General features: G+C 42.6%; 1 protein-coding gene across 1 annotated transcript in view; it reads right to left on the bottom strand.

The window, feature by feature from the left end:
• Positions 1-673: 673 nt before the first annotated feature.
• hmcn2 (hemicentin 2) overlaps positions 674-19,785 on the bottom strand; it is a 63,998-nt gene continuing 44,886 nt past the window's right edge. Inside the window, exons 58-81 of the mRNA XM_061259798.1 lie at positions 19,435-19,542; positions 18,337-18,471; positions 18,103-18,237; positions 17,572-17,841; positions 16,420-16,610; positions 15,140-15,353; positions 14,269-14,403; positions 13,598-13,788; positions 12,261-12,342; positions 11,721-11,891; positions 10,907-11,059; positions 10,269-10,406; positions 10,005-10,126; positions 9,088-9,328; positions 8,570-8,629; positions 7,609-7,728; positions 6,418-6,552; positions 4,958-5,077; positions 4,508-4,633; positions 4,286-4,414; positions 3,824-4,135; positions 2,744-2,863; positions 2,282-2,408; positions 674-1,914 (exon numbers count right to left, since the gene is read on the bottom strand). Of these exons, the coding sequence (XP_061115782.1) occupies positions 1,539-1,914; positions 2,282-2,408; positions 2,744-2,863; positions 3,824-4,135; positions 4,286-4,414; positions 4,508-4,633; positions 4,958-5,077; positions 6,418-6,552; positions 7,609-7,728; positions 8,570-8,629; positions 9,088-9,328; positions 10,005-10,126; positions 10,269-10,406; positions 10,907-11,059; positions 11,721-11,891; positions 12,261-12,342; positions 13,598-13,788; positions 14,269-14,403; positions 15,140-15,353; positions 16,420-16,610; positions 17,572-17,841; positions 18,103-18,237; positions 18,337-18,471; positions 19,435-19,542 (3,911 nt within the window). The 3' untranslated portion in view covers positions 674-1,538. The remainder of the gene's footprint in view (positions 1,915-2,281; positions 2,409-2,743; positions 2,864-3,823; positions 4,136-4,285; positions 4,415-4,507; positions 4,634-4,957; positions 5,078-6,417; positions 6,553-7,608; positions 7,729-8,569; positions 8,630-9,087; positions 9,329-10,004; positions 10,127-10,268; positions 10,407-10,906; positions 11,060-11,720; positions 11,892-12,260; positions 12,343-13,597; positions 13,789-14,268; positions 14,404-15,139; positions 15,354-16,419; positions 16,611-17,571; positions 17,842-18,102; positions 18,238-18,336; positions 18,472-19,434; positions 19,543-19,785) is intronic.

Below are 19,785 nucleotides of genomic sequence, written 5' to 3'. Positions count from 1 at the left end.
CATGAATAAGTAGGTGTAATAAAGTAAAAATGTTCTTAATAAAGTGCTTGGTGAGTGTATATAGTTTATAGTCCAGGCATTAGTTGCACTCTCAATCTGATGCAGATTGGTTCAGAATGTTCCATGTAATTCCATGCCATATGTTGGCAATTGGCAGTAGCTATCATCTTTGTAGGCAAATTGCATGTGGTGAAGCATAGATAGACACTGCAGGACGTTGAGAGCTATTTAGTCCCCTCAGCGTTAACACATTCACACCTTATCTTTTGCACATATTCCTGCAGCCGGACCCCAGACAGAACTACACAATTACTTTATAAGCCAATTGCAAACAGTTGAAAATTGTAATGTGAATGACAGAACAACTTAAATCAGTTCAAATATGCTACGTCAATGTTGCTGTAGCTATGTTTCGCAAGATGACAATATTTGGTGGCTCTGACACATTCATACTAGATAAGACGCATTCTTTGATATTCATTACATGAGATGAGGTCATTTTGAATGTCCAAAGCATGCATATGTAATTTTATTACTATGTAGTGTGAATCAAGGCGGTAGTCTAAATATTTTGTTCAGTGTTGTTTTAGTTATTATTATACAAAAACAACAAATCTTGTGAGTAACAATACAATAACAGAGTGTAAAAATAAAGGGATTTAATAGTCAAAAATGTATTCTGAAATACAAATTTATGAATTCAGTCCAAGAGGTAGAACTAATACAGTCAAAATGCTATTGGAACTGAAACTCACTTTACATCTTTGTATGGGCAAAATAGTGTATTTTACATGATGGATGTCACATATAGTATATAAAACAAAATATTAAATGACAGCTTCAGCTAAGGCAATACTGATAAAATATTGTTCAATTAAAAAAACTAAAACATAGCACATCCATTTTATTTCTGGGAGAATGTAACACTAATATTTCATGAGTGGAACTTTCCTTATTTTGTAATATACCTTTTCATAAATCTGCAATGTTGCATTACATAAATACATTCAGTATTATAGCACTTTAATCTTGTTCCCACAACAGAAAGCACAAATCATAAAACCTAACAAATACAGAAATATCCAAGTTAACACATAATACTCTTGCATTGTCTCAAACATTTTCAGATTTACCTTACGTTAATAACATTATGTGTGAGCTGGGATGTGCATTTCAGTTATATATAATTAAAACAACTCTTACTTTTGATGTCAACATATTTTTTTAAGAACACAAAACATTTTTATCATTGGGATTTGCAATAAAAAATGAAAACTGTGGTCCAGCAGTTTCAATTCTATTTGAATCATGCATACCATACATTGCAGACACTTGCCCAATGATGCCTCCTATGAGGATGAACTCGGCTATTTTCTTTTTATTGTGGGCAGTATGTTCCTGTCTTAACTCCTAGCATCTGGAACACAGCAAACAGTGTAGGAATATGTGAAGTAACTGCTGTTAAGTGGCATGTTAATCCCTCTTAGTTTGTTTGTGGGGATGATAGTCATGGAGACAGTGATTCTCAGCCCTTGGGATCAGTAGGGGTAGCTGGAGATAGAAACGTAGATGATGAAGATGCTCTGATATGTGACATGGCCCTGAGCGGAGAGGGTGGTGGCTTGAACTCGGAGGCGCACCAGTCCTGGCCTGTCCAGCGGCCGCACCGTGAAGATGATGCCCCGCCCGGCCTCGTCCCGGATGGCAAACCACTGCCCATCGGGCGTGTCCCCGCCCTGCTCCAGGATGGTGAAGGCCGTGCGGTCCTGCAGGACTCCGGTCTCGGAGAATGCAGACAGGCGCACCACGTTGTGATTGGCCGGGATTCCCAAGGGGAGGGTCAGCAGCTTGTACTGCAGCAGGAGGGGGGACCCCCCAGATGCACAGTCTAGAGAGCAGGGTCTGTAGCAGGTTCTGCAGAATAGGGGGAGACAGAAAGGTGAGTCTTCGGATGAGGCAGACTTGAAGGACTGAAGCATGGGAGTGAGACATTACCAAATTCCAGCAATGTCAGTAGAGTATAATTTGCTACTGGCTGTTTGCATTTTTCTCTGATATTTAAGAGAACAAAGCTATCCAGTATGAACTGTTCATGTGATGTACTGTCTGCTTTGAATGTATGCTGCTCTGTGCCTGTGCCAACTGCAGAATTCATCCAACCACTAGCACTGCAAATCACCCAATCAGTTCAGGTGGCAGACCACCACACCCAAAAACAGGTTTTGTGTTACCTGTGGCTCATGGTTTGGCTGAGCTTTTCTCACACACACTAGCTTCTTACCCTGGACTACCCCCTCTCTGGTACGAGGTGGGACATGGTGTGTCCAGGCACTGGTACCCTCCACGAGTGTTGAAGCACATCTGGTTGGGGCCACACTGGATGCCTTGCACTGTGCACTCATCGATATCTGAAGAAAGAAGAAAGAAAATGTGCATTGAGTGCAGACCAGGATGTTCGCTCTAAGCACATTGGGTAAAGCTTTATTTTACAGGGCATCAAATATGTCTGATTATTGGGGAACTATTTTGATTTCAGAAGTAAGGACTATGAAACGGGCAGTAAAACATTTTCACAGTACTTAACAAGTTTGTTGTGTGGTACATACTGACTTTGTTTCATAATACTTACCTTTGAAATCAATAGTTACCTAATGATGACACAAGTAGATGGTATTTTCCCAGTAAATACTAGGTAATCAAAGGCCTGTAAAATTAACTGCACATTGCAGCAAGCCACACTCACCTTTGCAGCTCCTCCCATTGGGTAAGAGCTGGTACCCTGGGGGACACAAGCACTGGAAACTGCCCACTGTGTTCCGACACTCGTGCTGACAGGGCTTCCTCAGCAAACATTCATCTACATCTGTACGGAGAGAATAATAGTGGAAAAGATTAATAACATTGGTATTACTATTAATTTAGTTTCCCATCAGTTTTCCTAACGAGATGTTAGGTTAGTAATAATCTATGTTTTAATGTTTACAGTACATGTACAGCTATATGGTTTGATATTTACCAAGTGAAATGCCTTTGATATTTACAAAGGTATTTCCTGTCAATGAAGCATATTGATTTGAATTTATTTGAATTTCCAGGAGTGCCTACAAAGAATGTTGTAATAAGATGAGGTCACTGAGTCTGTCACTGTAGGACAGCACAACACAGGCTCAATGTGGTTTTGGTTTATGACAGTTTATGACCTTGATCTCTTGTTAAAACAAAATAGCCATACACAACCCACAAAGAAGTGGACACATGATATAAAGTACAAAACAACAGAACAACTTGCTCAGAATGAAGTCATAGTGTACAGTACTGTGCAAAAGTCTTAGGCACCTGTATAACTCTGTACAAAATAATTAAATGAAAGGTCCTAAATAAATGTACTATACATTTTACATTACATTTTAGTAATTTGGCAGAATAGTTCAAAACTATGCATCACTTCTCTATGACAGCCAACGCTGTCCTGTAGTTCTATAAGACAATCAGCAGGGAGGTTGTTCCAAGCATGTTGGAGAACATGCCACAGTTCTTCTGCAGACTTTGGTTGGCTCCTTGCTTCTGATCTCTTGATCTTGAGTTTTTATGTAAAAATTAGTCAATTGCTTATAGTAATATGTTACTTTTTAAAATGAAATACAAAAATGTCTCTGTAAAATTAAATCTTTTGGAAAATGAATATTTTGAAATCTCGAGTGTTTTCTTATATACTAACACACGCAAAAATTAAACATATATAATAAAATCTAGGGTGCCTAAGACTTCTGCACAGTACTGTATGTCTGTGCAGTGTGAGAACCCTGTTTCCTACGGTACCTACCTACACAAGCACCGTCCCTGCGGCTGTACCCCAGTGGACAGCCATTTCGGCCAGTGTGGGAGAAGCCGTGCTGTTGGGGCTGGACAGAGAGGCGGGAAAGGACCGGCCGGCCCAGGGTGGAGACCAGCTGCGGCCGTAGCCTCGCTAAGATCCGCGTGCCGTTGGCAGAGGCCTGCCCCCTCTCTAACCCCGCGCAGGACCGCCCGTCTCCCAGTAACGTGGTGCCCGCTGGGCACATGCAACGGAAGCTGCCGGGCACATTACGGCATTTATGGGCACAGGGGCTGGGCACTTGTTTGCACTCGTCAATGTCTGAAACAGAAACCAATGAGATTCAGAAATTATAACAAACCCGCCCTCCACCTTCCCAAACAAATCAGTAAAATAGTTTTATCCTGTTTATATATATAATCTATAACTGAAGGCATAAATGTGGAAATGGCAAATAAAGAATTAGCTCACCCAAGCATGGCCGCCCCACACCCTGTGACCGGTACCCTCTGGGGCACACACAGCTGTACCCGCCGACAGTGTTCTGGCAGATCTGGCTGTAGCGGCACATGTGGCTTCCGTCCTGACACTCGTCCACATCTGTGACACACAGGCAGAGTCGTCGTTCAGCGCTAGCATTCCATCACTCCACATGAATCGGGTTACCCCAATTGGCCGACAAGGTCCTCTTACCTATGCAAGCCCCACTCTCCATTTTGGTCATACCAGCCGGGCAACTGTCAAAGCACTGGTAACCTCCCTCAGTATTTCGACACTCCTGGTGGGCCGGGCACACGTTTCTTTTGCACTCATTGATGTCTAAATGTACAGAAGCACAAAGACATTCACAATCGGCAATCCAATGGAAAGTCAAAGTAATGCTAATGACAAGCCAGCAACCCACTTGTTTCTCAAAGACAATTTTCTCAAATGCCTTTCTTTCAATTGCACAGGTCCCATTATGTTATCAATAAAACAGGGATGTCTTTGTTATAAATGCCATTACAATTTTGACACTCCCTGTCACCACAAATTACCCTACCACTCAGAATGTTGGGAACCTTGGGTAGCACAGATAGCCCTGACCAGTACCTCAATAGCTCCTAGCAAAAGTAACTACTAAAGTGCTGCAATGTTACTGACCTAAGCAGTGGACACCAGACAACTGGTATCCCAGGTGACAGGCACAGCGGAAGGAACCCAGGGTGTTCAGGCACTGCTGATGACATGGTGACAAGGAGGACTCCTGGCACTCATCCACATCTGAAACAGAAAACACACACACAAACACATGTACACACACACACACACACACATACACACACATGTTTCAATGATAGGTCGAGAGGTCAGAGATTAACCTCACTGGAATAGCAACTCTAACTCTAAACTAATTACAGTACAACCAATGTTGTGTTTCAAATGTGAGTGAAGAACAATGCCACTTTGTGATCTGAAACAAATTGTTCCCAGTTTCTCCATTTGTCTTCATTTACTGAGTCTTAAAAATGGAGAATCAATAATTAACCCAAAACCATCAATCAGGCACTGGGGCAGATTGCATTGACCCATCCCTGCTGTCTGGTCATACATAACCTCGGGGAACAAACGCACATCAGAAACTTGCACAAGGTGCAAGGTCACAGGAACATACAGTGTATTCGGTAAGTATTTGTTCAGTGGTACAATTTCTGTCATTTTGGCTCTGTACTCCATCATGTTGGATTTTAAATGCGGTGCAGAATGGCACCTTTGACTTGAGGCTATTTACATATATACTATATTTGTGAATCCATGTATCCCTTTTTATAGATAAACCCCCCATTTTAGTGGACCAAAAGTAATTGGACAGTGTGATTAGTCTGGTGTATTCAATTGCTTAACATAGGCATGAGAAAGCCTATGGATGCATGACCCGATTTGGATGTAAATACCCTCAGATTAAAGGTGAATGCCTGCACTTCATATTCATTGTTTCATTTCAAATGCAATGGGCTGGAGTATAGAGTCGGACTAACAGAAATAGTTATGGACTGCACTGCATAGTGAACAAATACAGAAAAGACTCCAAAATCAATGGTATTCATCGTACCAATAAATATGGACGATTAATGTTTCAACCTCAATGGTCATTACATTACATTATTGGCTTTTGGCAGACAGTGCATACCCATAACCAGGGATAAGTTCGCTGAAAGACCCTAGAGGGAAGTATAATTTCAACTGCTACCTGTACAACAAAGATAAGGACGAGGGCCAATTTTTTATTTTTTTTTTTAAGAAAGAAACAAACAAACAGAGCAAAAGTGACCAAAGTTAACTATCCAAACACTGCTTACCTAGCCAACTAAAAATACCGATACACAAAGCAAGTCACAGAGACAACAATTAAGGTTCACAGGGAGGTAGGGAGGGATGGAGAGAGGTGCTGCTTGAAGAGGTGTGTCTTCAGCTTGCGCTTGAAGGTGGGGAGAGATTCTTCAGTTCTGACTTCAACGGGGAGTTCGTTCCACCACCGTGGAGCCAGAACAGACAGTAGTCATCGGAACACAGCTCTTCAAACGTATAGTAAATTGAAATCTTGCACCTTAAATCATACGTACCCTCACAGCTAGTTCCCAGGGCACTGGGTTTGAATCCTGGCCCACACTGAGCCTGGCAGCGGTAGGTTCCCACAGTGTTGACACACTGCTGATTGTAGTGGCATATGTGCGAGCCCTGAGCACACTCATCAATATCTGAAGGGTGAGGTGGTCACACGTTATGTCATGCACTCTATATGAGACAAACTCAGGAGCATTTTACTCTATTTCAAAGCACTCAGGACCTACTGTAGTTCTATCTCAGTTACACTACTGTGCAAAAGTCTTAAAATAAGTGTTGTCTTCCATGTTTATTCGATTTTTTTTTTAATTCATGTAATCAGTGAAAAAAAATGTTTATTTGACATTTACAAAAAATTGTTAAAGAGACATTTTGGTATTTTGTTAAATAAAATATCATCTTAAGTAGATAAAATATCACTTTTCAGATAAAAACTTGATGGCTTGAGGCTGTCTGGGATAACCTGCAGAGCCAGATGCAAGTGAGACAGCCAAAGTCTGTAGAAAAAACTGCTTCTTATAAAGCTTCTCTGCTTCTTGATTTTCTTATAAAACTGTAGCACTTAAAGAATGAGAATTGATGCAGTTTTAAAGGACTGGTCACCAAAAATATTGATTTGATGTATTTTAAACTCTACTGTTCTTCATAGAACATTTTTTGATTTAGAAACAAATGTAATTATTTTGTAAAGTATCTTCACTTTGTGGATTTGTTTTCTGTGTGCCTAAGACTTTTGCACGGTTTATCTCAGACCTAGTTGAACACCGCAGTACTTGTGCTTTGATGTGAGAAACATTTAGGTGTGATGAGAACCACTGTTTTTGTAAAAGAAAGCCTTGGTTGTATGCATGCATTAAAAAAATAAAAGATCGCAATAACATCTCCCATGTGAAATGAGAGCAGAGTAAATCCCAGTAAAAACAGCAGTGGTACCAGCTGAGATCAAAATGCAAATATTCTTGAATTTTGTGTTCATGAATATTCCTGAATTCAGCATATGTTGATATAACCCCAATCACATAACCCAACCTAAAATTTAAATAACTTATTTTCAAGCCAAAAACAAGTTAAGGATGATTGTCAGTTAAAGATATCTGCCTCGGTTGTTTATTGTTCAGAAGACCACTGCAAATGAAACCCATGTTTTCATAGCTGCTTGTGCACTAGCAGTCTGTGTGCTCAGGTCTGACCTTGGCAGGTGTTGGAGTGGGGGGAGATGCTGAACCCGGATGGGCAGGCACAGGAAAATCCGCCCATGACATTATTACAGGAGTGAGAGCAGGGGGACTGGGCAGTGCACTCATCCTCATCTGAGAGAAAGGACAGAGCCACATATGCAAACACATATGCAAAAAACATACAATGCACAGGCAAACATACATTAATGCATGTACACACACACACACACACACACACACACACACACAGTATACACATACAAATAAACAGGAGCAAGTACAAAGAGACGGTTGCAATACTGCTTAGCTTCAACACATATTATACAGTATATGTAATAAGCAAACTACTACCAACAATTAATAAAGTGAGTGAGTGAGGCTGAGCTTTTTGGACTGAGCCTGCACAAAGTTAGCCAGCATTAGAAATGTGCAATGTTGTACATTAAATTAAGAGAATTGTTTTCTACAGTTGTGCAAGCTTATTGAATATGGTGAGAAAACACAGCATAGTCTCCAAGAAGTAATTGGGCCAATGTGTTCCATGAAGTCCTGAGCTCTAACACTAAATTAAACAAACTTCTGTTTCCAAATATCTTTGGCAAATTGAGTAATCATATAATTTGTGAAGAGTCATCGTGGGCATTTATGAAGCAGAACAATTGGCATGAGTGGCATATTAGATTGCAGCCTCTTGGTTATAACAGCTGGTGTTTTGGGTTCCTTTCCCTCGGGATACAAAGGTTGGTGGGTGCATTTTCTAATCAAGCATAATCTCTGTTTATACTATGCCATTTTATTGAATTAGTTGTGTTGTTATGACATGAGAGCATTATTGTATTTATGCAATTGAACATGGGCTTGTTCCATTTTAAAAATCACTCACAAAGTACTTGAGTTACTTAAGCTTTTGATTTAACTTCATCTAATCGGATGACTGGTAAATTTAAAACCACCCTTTGCAGTCACAGCTTACCTGCACAGTAAGAGGCTGCATCCAGGACAAAACCTTGAGGACAGGTTTCTCCTTCACCATCTAAGTATATAGGTAAATGTTAGAGGTTCAAGGTCAACATTCAAGACACTAATTCTACTACATAAATAATTATCCACATTAATTTCCTGTCCGTATTTGGACAGCTTTCTTTCTGCACTAAGGAAGCAATTGAATACCCCTGACTTCTCAGAAACAGTTGTGAAACCAACGGTCCAATTATGTTTCATTTTGTAAAATGGGGTGACCATGTAATCACCCAGTATAATGTAAGTGCAAATTAAAGGTGGCAGTCTGCACTTTAACCTCATGGTTTCATCTCAAGTCCAATGTGCTGGAGTAGAGGAAAAAGAATATAAATTGTACAAATACTTACATACGGCACTATATACAAATAGTAGAATACTATAAGACACTCTGCATTTCAAAGCTTGATCTACCTGTAATTATAATCACAGCTTATTTATCACAACCATGTGTGTGGCAGATTTTGCATTCACCAGGAATGAGGAGAGACACAGTAAGCTGGAAATCCAGGCTCAAGGTGAACCGGCTGTAGCCCCCATTGATGTCCGAGAGCCTCAAGAGCTGCAACAGAGGGCCCTGCCGGTCCTGACTTCCCTCGTACACCAGGGAGTGGTTACAGCGCAGCAAAAGAGGAGCGCCGCCCTGCTGGTGGGTCTGAGAGGACCATGAGTACAATTGCCCCGGGCCGGTCTGCACGTAAGATTCATCAAACTCCTGGAAGAGGAGGCCAGAGGTCAGAAACTCGCCACAGCACTTTAAGGACTCAAGTTCAATCATCATCTGAAACTCTGACTCTATAAATTATGGAGACATTCTGTCTCTATGACCATGTGTAATCAAAATAACAATCTTTTAAAGAGTCACACAAACTAATTGAAAAAAACTTTGAAATGAAACCTATTTCATTAAGTTGACATTTTAAATGTCATATAGCCCACTACAGGCAGATTTGGTGCTCTTCATTTGAAGACAATGTTCATTGCATGATTAACATGGCATTATATTTTTAGCAATCACCAATGCAGTTGTTTAGTGAGTAGCCAATCATAAGTGGACCTGAAGTGAATATCCATATCCATACAGAACAAGGTGCTGTGTCAGACATCCAGTACTCATGCTTAAAACTGGCATACCTAACATCAAGAGAAAACTACCGTTTTATAGTAAATAGGGCATAGTGTAAGGGAAGGGAAGATGGTTAGAGTGGTCCAATCAACATCTGACCATGTAATGTAGCACTGCATAAAGCTCTTTTCAAGGTCAATCAAATAGCTGGGCATTTACAGTCAATGTTGCCCATGCTCAGTGACACTGGGGCCACTGGCTGGACCCCAGAAATTTTACAAGTATATTTGAAAGTAATGGCAATGAGACTTGACCCTGTACTGACCTGCAGGCTAATGTGAGATCCAGACAGGATTTGGGGAATGAAGCCATTGATGACAATGTCTACCAGGAGAACCCCCTCTGCGTCCAGACCCCGAGCCACATGGGTCAGTCGTAGGATCTCCCCTGGTCACAAAAATGCAGTTACAACACCATGTCCTTCTATCTGAAATAAACAACCTCTAGCAGACACATGAACAAAGTTATTAATTGATACAGAGCTAGCCTATGTGTCTCAAGGCTTGCGGCGTTCTACGCCCATCCTCACCTGTCTCAAACTCCAGCTGAGACTCCTGTCTGAACTGCCCCTGGGTCAGCGAGTAGCCGTTCCTAGTGGCGCCGGTCTGCAGAACCGTGGTCCAGTAGATGGGAGCGAAAACAGACACCAGCACACGCAGCAGCGGACCTGGAACGATGCCCACAGGGCTCAGATCACTCCTTCCTCCATGAGGTTTCCAAGCACACCCCCACCTGTCACCCCTCCACCCATTATGTGTGCTACCATTGCTAATGCACTGTTTGGCAGATGCCCTTAAACCAGGGTGGCCTGCAACTGTTCTGCATGTTGTAGCTTATTTTACCTGAACAGTTGAAGCTATTGAGGTAAAGCTGGGCTGGCAGACCCTGGTCCTAGTCAGAAACAGGGTCTGCTGGGTTTTTCCTCTCACAAAGTTAATTCATGTCATCTGTTTTCCTGGCTCTAAATTGGTTGCAGATTTAAGGTAAAAACAAAAACCAGGACACCCCATGGCTGGGAATGACCATGGTTTCCTACCCTTGAGGTACAGTAACGTTCTCAGTGGTATGTAGGATTTGCACCACCCCTCCCCATTCCATTGCCAGAATCCAGTACCTAAACCAGTCTTCCAAACTTGATTGGTAGCATTCCCTCTCTCCTTCACTTACCCACACTGGCCGGGATACCATCAACATGGGCCTCCAGCCTGCTGGTGCCCTGCTCTAAGTCGTCTGTAATGTTGGCCTCCAGGAATGCCACACCAAACTCCTCCTCATTCACCATCCCAATGAGGCTGCCCCGTGCACGCCGAGGGACCTCCCCTTGGAGCCACCAATCAGGAGAGGGACAGAGGTGATGTCAGAGCAGAGAAACACAAGCAACAAAAGAAAGGCACTGAAGTCATGCTGGACACTTTTGTACAAATCCCATTTCCCTGTGATAAACGGTTTAGACCAAGACCATGGCCATGGCCAAACCATGCTTATTTTTTGCAGCTCATTTCCTGGTCATGCTGAGAGACGGTGCTCACTAGCGCCACTGCGGTGGGCTCCAGTATAGGCCATTCAGACCTGTTTTCAGTGTAAAGTCAATAGTGCATTTGCGGTCAAAATACAAAGTCAATCATTTTTAGCCAGAAAAGGTATTCATAATCAATTTTTTCTTAATCGAATATCTCCCCATGTGCTGATTTTATTTAAGTTATTGTTTGAATAGGACAATACAGCAATACTTCAGTGACAGGGACAGATTACATCACTCTTATGCACTTAGTGGAGGACCCACACTCAGCTTCCCTACTGCTAAGTCACTAGCTCCAAATGTACAACATGGCACTGCCGGTAAACTTGAGTTCTGCAATTTCAAAACACTTTTCACAAGCCCACGGATAGTCACTGGGTGACAGACACTTGGTCCATATTTTTTCTATAGTCTCTGGTTTAGACGGAGAAACCTGAACATAATCGTGGACGTAAAGGCTACCTGGACAAAGTTTGGAGTGACAGCTCCTGGAATCCGTGCTTTTTCCCTCGCATGATCGTCCGCCATTGGCCGGGACAGGATTGTTGCACAATCTGAGTCTTTCCTGGACACCTCGCCCACATGTGACACTGCACGGGCCCCAATCCCCCCAGCTAGAAAACCCTCCAGGGACTGAACCAACGGACAAAAATTAACGGTTAGGGAGACAATTGATTCTAGAAATGACATTACATTCTATTTGCACTGACATCTTCACAGTGTGCAAAAAACGTATTGTTACTTACATTACACTTACTTATTGTATTCAGCATAAAGTTTGTACACAGCTAATAAACAGATCTAGCAAATGCAATAATATAATAACATAAAAAACCTCCAAATACATTATGGTGATGACATGCATGTGGCCCTAAAAAATATTTTTCTATTATCTTTTTATTATAGCAAGCACATAGGGCCTTGGAAGAGCCATAATAGATATGGTCCACATGTAACATTAATAATATATGAGAAGTGAGAAAGCGAGAATGAATCACTCACTCTGCACTTTCAGAGACACGATCCTCTCTGCCATGCCAGCCTCACTCTCTGCAACACAGTGGTACTCCCCCGAATCCCCACTCTGGAACGCAAACACAAAAAGCCAGGCAGCGTAAAGACAGCATACCCTCTATACTCCACCACTTACATTTATTTTTATTGTGTGTAACCAATGCATTATCCACAGGTAAATTGATATACTGGAAATTACTGAGGCAAGTCTGCACTGACTTTAGGTGCCTGGCTTTCTCTGGGAGCCAAACCGACAACTGTCCAGGTACAGGACTAGCTCCTAACAACCCACAATGAAAACACAATTGTTTTATGGATTAATGGACTAATACTCTTCCACCACTGGAAAGAATCCAGAGTGGATTTTGTTTTTCCTAGATTCCATTGTTCAGGTTCTGACCTTCTTTCTGATATGGAAATATATTTGAATTAGTTATATTATATATATATTTGTTTATAATAACTGGCATTACATTACATTGACGGATTCAAAAAATAAATGATATGAAACTGCTGCCTCCTGCTACCAGCGGCCCTGCCACAGGGATACAGTCATGCTGTCAATTACAGCTGTAACAGCATTACAGTCCAGCCACTCTGATTCCAGGCAAAGAGCCCAAAGAACATTGCTCTCAATAGAGTAATTCTGTTTGCCGCTCTGTCTAAACCCAAATCTGATTTCCCTGTACCTTGGGGAACTTACACAACAATCACAGAAAGTTTCAGCAAACTTTTTTCTCTGATCGTTTTTTTGGCTGAAAATAGTGAACCACTAGAGTCATGAAAGGCCCTGAAACGTCTGTGTCTTGTCAAACATTTGCTTTGAGGGAAAACAGAGTAAAGACCGATTAGAAAATACATAGAAATACAACAGTTTGTAACAGTTGTTTGTTTGTGGTTTTTGTCATTAAATTTGTGACCTCCTTTGTGACCTGTAGTTCCATCCTCCCAGCAATACGGGGTGATGATAGTCTCTTGTTGCAATCAACTCTTGTTTTTAGTCTCAGTCAACCACTACGGTTAATGTACGGTACATTAACCATATTATTTAATCGTATAATTGTCCCTACTGAAGCTGCTAAGCATGTTGGTTGTCTTAAAAGTAAATACAGTACCTTCAGGGATGTTAAAACTAAAATTTTTACTCAACAGAAGGGACAGAAAATGCCCCAAATTAAAAACAATAAAACCAATCAATTTGGGAGAGGAAGAACACCAGTAAGTGATACAGCCCAAACCTGAATCCCTAAGCACCCACACACACACAATGACATCCATTCCACTGGTGATAACAGGTTAAAAGCTGATGTGAAGTGTGTGGTTACCGTTACTCCGTAGATGGCCAGGGAGCCGTTGTGCATGGGGTGCAGGCGCAGTGTGCTGCCCAGGGGCCGGCCGTCCCTCAGCCAGCGCAGAGACGGGGTGGGGTCGCCCCTGACTGCGCAGTCCAGCAGGGCCGTGGCACCTTGAGGAGCCGTTTGGGAGCTGTGGGCCTCCCCACTGATGACTGGGGGTTCTGGGGGTGAGGGGAGGGACACAGACATCAAAACATAACCTCAGACAATATGCTAAAGAAACATGCATGTGGCCACAGCATTAGGTGTACTTACATTGAACTCTGTCTCTTGAAAAAATACCTATCACTGATTATTTGACCAAATAAAGCAGTTCATCACAACGTTAATTCAACTAACCTGGGGCCTGTTCCACAAAGCAGGATTACTGAGTTAGCCGGACAACCAGGAACATCTTTTTGTTCCAGATTTGGGTGGGGTCTAAATTTGATATAATCAAGTAATCTAGCTCAGAAATCCCGCTTTGTGGATCAAGCCACTAGTATGTTGAATCTAAATTGCGTGTCGATTATAAGGTTTTCACAATCAACCAACACACATCATTTAGAACAGGTTTTATCAAATAGCACAAAGTTAGTGGGTGAACCAGCTTTTCCTCCTAACTTCCACCTCAGCCACTTTTCCCATAGAGGAGGGTCTACCTCTGACACGGACGAATGAGAGCGCCCGGATGGTGCCCACGCTGTTGTCCGCCTTGCACACGTAGGTGCCCGCATTGCTCATAGACACGTTATCGATGACAACCAAGCTCCTGCCTGCTTCATCCACTCTGGGGCCTGGGAGAAACAAGAGGCCACCATGCTTAGAACATCAACAGAGAAGATATTCGGCCCCACTGCCATGTACACACCCATCCATTTTCTGACCTCCAAAGCAATATGACAATAAACACAAAGCACTGCCTTTGACCCTTCATTAAATTATTCTCTGTAATTATACTGCTCTGTCTGGACGCAGCTACTTCACTGCAGGTCCTGTTTTCAGCAGACGTCATATTCTATTTGCCTTAACCATTTTATATTGTGAATGTTTTATATTGTGAACTAATTTTCAATAATGTTTTGTCCATTGGCTATTTGTAGTACATTTATGTTATTACTATGTCATGTGCATTTTTCTGGTCAAGTACTAGCTCTGGAAAGAAAATATTCCAGTAGGAAAATAAAATATCAGTTTATCTAAGAAATGGAAGAGATAAGAATAGCCCCTACTCTGGTATGTAAACACAAATGGACAAACTGCTCTCAAATAAACCGACCAGCTCATCAGGAGCATTTAGGGGTTAGGTGTCTTGCTCAGGGACACTTCGACACAGCCTGGGCGGGGGATCGAACTGGCAACCCTCTGACTGCCAGACAACTGCTCTTACTGCCTGAGCCATGTCGCCCCATGTACTCTTATAACAGAGGTAATAGGATTAACAACACCTTTGAAAACCTTTAAGCCAATAAAATGGGACATAAGCTCATTCTTTGTATTACTGGCAGACTGCGGTGAGGTGCTATGTTGTACCGGGGAAAGGGCTGTTATTGATGGTCCAGGAGATGGTGGGAGTGGGCATGCCCTGGGCATGGCAGGACAGGGATAGGCGCTGGCCCTTGTTCAGCGTCACATCGCCCGGCAGCTCCTTGAAGGCAGGTCGCATGTTGACGGACAGGCGGATTTCCTGGCGTGAGGAGCCAGCAGCATTCACAGCCACGCAGGTGAACACACCAGCATCACCTGGCTGCCAGGGTCACAGCAGAGACAATCGTATCGTTAGATGTTTGGCTTAACAGGAGCTTAATCAGGGTGATTATTGGCAATTACATTTCACAAATGATAAATGTATGGTAGAATTGCAAAAGGAGCTATACTGTAATCAAGTTTTAACAATTAGAACAATGCTCCACCTCAGATTTCAACCCACAACATTTTGGTTCCCAAACAATTTCCATTACAAGTTTACAATTATGGACTTTTATTTTTAAGAAATTATGGAATGAAATTCTTTCACATTATTTTTGCTCACTGATGTTCAATGTGGGTTACGCATGGAAGTGCTCAGAGAAACTAAACAACACTGAGAAAATAGGGTGGAAACAAGAGCCAAAGGGCATTCATGGTCTTGTCCAGCATAGTCAATAAGATAATTCTAGTACATCTGTATTGACTGTCATTGCTACTGACCTAAGAACCCAAAAGAGGAATGCCGCGACATTCACAATGTATCCATGGTGAAAAGTGATTAGTACATAATAGTAAGGCTAAATAAACAGCAATATGGTACACGACATGGTAATAATGCGTAACACTACTGTGATAAGTGTTAATCACAGGAATTGAACAACAATAATCAAAAACCAGTTAATTACAATGTTGACTATCACAGATAGAAAACAGATGAACCACTGCTTTCTTTCAATGATTTATACCAAGGATGGAGAACATTGGTCCTGGAGAGAAAAATGAGTGTTACTCAGCAGTTAATGAAGCAAATTAGATGATTCAGCAGGTTTACATTAGTTGATTAAGTTGTCTTAAGATGAATATAATAGCCAGCATGCCCTGTAGCTCTCCAAGGTCTAACATTGGCCACCTGTGATCTAGGTCTGTGTTGCCATGCTGGCTATGAATAATTTCAATCTTCAATCAAGCCCCCTTCATTTATATTAGTAATTAGCCCGAAATCTGATGTATTTGAGCTTCAACAACAGCAGAGACAGAACTTTCAAAATACAGAATATGGAGATGACCATCTGGTCAGCATAAATCTCTGACTCAACCCACAGACACAAAAGTTGACATCTGACCTCTGCCCTCTCGATGATCAGCTCCCCAGATCGCAGAACGGTGAATTTTCCCAGGAGGGCTGCCACCTTGGTGCCATCCTTCTCCCAGGTAATCCTGGGTTCAGGCAGTCCTTGGGCTGCACAGGGCAACAGTGCCTGGAATCCCTGAATGACTGACAGCTCTGACTGACCAACTGGAATCATGGGTGGGACTGGAGGAGGGAATAGGAGAGACAAGGATTAGACAAGGATCTATGGCTATCCTTACTGTTTTGTAGTGTACAACCTCAAATCACAATATTCAAAATGTCATATAATATTCTTCCATTTGAGGAGCACTTATAACAGTTCACATAAAAGAAACATGTTATTGAGGGCCTCATATTTCAATGATGGGCCCAAATCGTGAATGTGCTAGTGCAGACTGTCATGTGAACCCCTGCTGCATGATTGGCTATAGCAGCATTTCATTTAAAAAAGATTTTTTTATGTCTTTCAATTTTGCCTCAACCAGTTGTTCCAGCACCATCTGCATCGAGGGCACACTCATCTGGTATTATCACTGTGGCAGCTTGTGGATCGCAGATTGAAAAACACAGCTGACTGAACACATTTTGGATGACGCACATGCTGGTGTGCATTCTCCTGAACTGACAATGAAATTTTGCAGCAGTGCGAGTGGACAAATAATTTAACATGTACTTTCAAATTCAGCTGTGTACTGTATTTCTGGAAACTAAAGCACTAGCAACTGAACCTAGAGAACATGTTTTATGCAAAAATTTAGTACACACACAAACACACACAACACAAAATGTCCCACACATTAGATTACATTCGAGTTGAATCTAATCAAATGTGTGGGACATTCAACAATGGTAAATGGACTGAATTTACATAGTGCTTTTATCCAAAAGTGCTTTACAATGAATGCCTCTTTCACCCCCACACACACTCACACTCACACACCAACGGTGATAGGCTGCTATGCAAATCGGGAGCTACTGGGGGTCAGGTGTCTTGCTCAGGGACATTTCGACACGCCCAGGACGAGTGATGGACCCAGCAAGTCTTATCTCCTGAGTTAATGTCTTCCCCACTTCCCCCAATGTCTTCTCTGTTACCCCTGAAACAACGACCCGGGTGTCCTTCAGCCCAGTATCGAGCACTCACCGTGAATAGTGAGCCTGATGTCCACGCTGGCCCTGCCGGCATAGTTCTTGGCAGAGCAGGTGTAGAGGCCGGCATCGCTGCGTTGCGTGGTGGCAATCCAGAGGGTTCCATTGGAGAAGACCCGCAAGTGGACCCCCTCTGCCACCGGCCGCCTGTCCTTCAGCCAGGACACCTCCGGCTGGGGCTGCCCGTCAGCCCCACACTGCAGGCTGACCGGCTGGCCCACCACGGCCGTGTACTCTAGACTCGGTGCAGTGAGCACCGGGGGAACTGCCGTGAAAAACAGACGAGACAAGTCATTCAGATATGTGTGCAATGCCTAAAAAGAGACTGAATAGAGGTTATAAAAGAGGTCGGCACTCAACGAGGCTCTTGTCCTAGTCTTCAAATTGTATGCTTGATACTCATCCATGCACAGGCACACATGCACACACACACACACAGTTCAAATTGTTAATCAACTTTGAACTTAACAAACAACTTAACAAACAACCTGTCTCAGGTTTGACTTCACTTTTTATCCCAGCATACCTTGCAGGACAAGACGTGTCCTTCCCACAGCTGTGCCTGCCTCATTCTGTGCCAGGCACTGGTAAGCACCGGCGTCTCCTAGTGTCACACGGGAGAACTGCAGGGCGCCGCTCGGCAGCACAGCCAGCCTGTGACCTTTGAAAAAACCGACAGAGGTGAGCCAAACGGCATTGGTTATTCATGCCGACTGATGCATGAATAACAGATGCAAAAACAAATATTTGATTAACAAACCTGTTGCTATGGGCACGCCCTCCCGTTGCCAGGTGATTTTAGGTCTAGGGAAACCCTGCACATTGCAGGGCAGAACAATCCCATGATGCAACACCACTTTCACTTCCTCCTTCATGGGACGTACCTCTGGGGGTTCTGTGAGCAAAAGCGACAACATAAGTCTTCACAGAGACAGATAATATACGTATAAACAACCATGTGTTTACTGTACAACTTTAAAAAGGATATGTATGTATTCTGTATGTTCTTGGCAAAATCTGTGAAGCATTTTGAGGTGCAAAATTATAAGAAAGGTGCTAAACAAGTAGTTATTATTATTACAGTAATTATTATTATGGTAATGATCATCAACATTACCACCATCATTGTAATATCAACCATGTGTCTTATTTTTTATTTGATAAAATCCCCCTACATACAATACATTCTGCATTGTCATATCATCTGATTTGCTTAAGCCGTTTGTGTAAAGACGGGGACTGGCGGAGAGCCAAGAGCGACTAAGGGTAATCCCTTATCCCACAAAACCCTAGAAGGTAACGGAAACAGAAAATGTCTAGGAGACAACTCCGACCAAAATAAAATGAACAGCCCCAAAAAACGGCTACCAGAAAATAAAGCGACCCTTAAAAACCAGGGAGAACAACCCAACAGAAATTAGTGCTGAAAACGAGCGCTGCAAAGAAAACGGGGACAAAATAAAAGAATAACCTAGTATAAAACACTAGGCAAGAAAACAAAGAACCTTGAGACCCAGCTCAGGAAAAACACAAACCAAAATACAAATACCGGGGACAACGTCCCTCACCCGCAAGCTCACACGAGCTATAAATTAAATTTAAAAAAACAAAGAACCTTTCGGAAGGCTTTAAATACCCTCAGGTGGTAGGCTCCCTAATTACACTAATGAGAACCAGGTGAAAATAATGAGCCCCTGCCCTCTGGTGGCAACAACCGATCACTACCTACCACCCATGACAGTTTGTTGCTTGAGTTGTAGCTTAAGTTGTTTGTTGCTTAAGACGTTTGCGGTGACAGGTTTTTTGACTAGTCAATCAGATGGTAAATCACACACAACATCCCGGCCCTTCCACGAACCTTGTACGGTGAGGGTGATGTGCTTGTATGCCACTCCAGCAGGGTTGCGGGCAGAGCAGGTATACCTTCCTGCATGACTGGGTTCAGCCTTCGTGATCTCCAGCACCCCTAAACAGTACAGCACAGCATCACTGACCCTGACCTGCTAGATCAGCGGTCTCCATTCCTGGCTTTCGTTGTTACTCAGCACTTCATTGATCAATGAAAGCAGTTGATTACACAGTTAACTCACCTCAGCTGGTAGCTACTATTAAAGAAATACACCAACATTTTGGGAAATATACCCAGACTTACAAGAGATGTTCAGAAAGACGGAAGGATAGGCTACACGTGTGTTCACCCTGAACTAGA

The sequence above is a fragment of the Conger conger genome, chromosome 11 (assembly GCF_963514075.1).
Source record: "Conger conger chromosome 11, fConCon1.1, whole genome shotgun sequence".
NCBI lineage: Eukaryota > Metazoa > Chordata > Actinopteri > Anguilliformes > Congridae > Conger > Conger conger.
The sequence above is the reverse complement of the archived record's forward strand: the minus strand, read 5'-3'. Positions and strand labels throughout refer to the sequence as shown.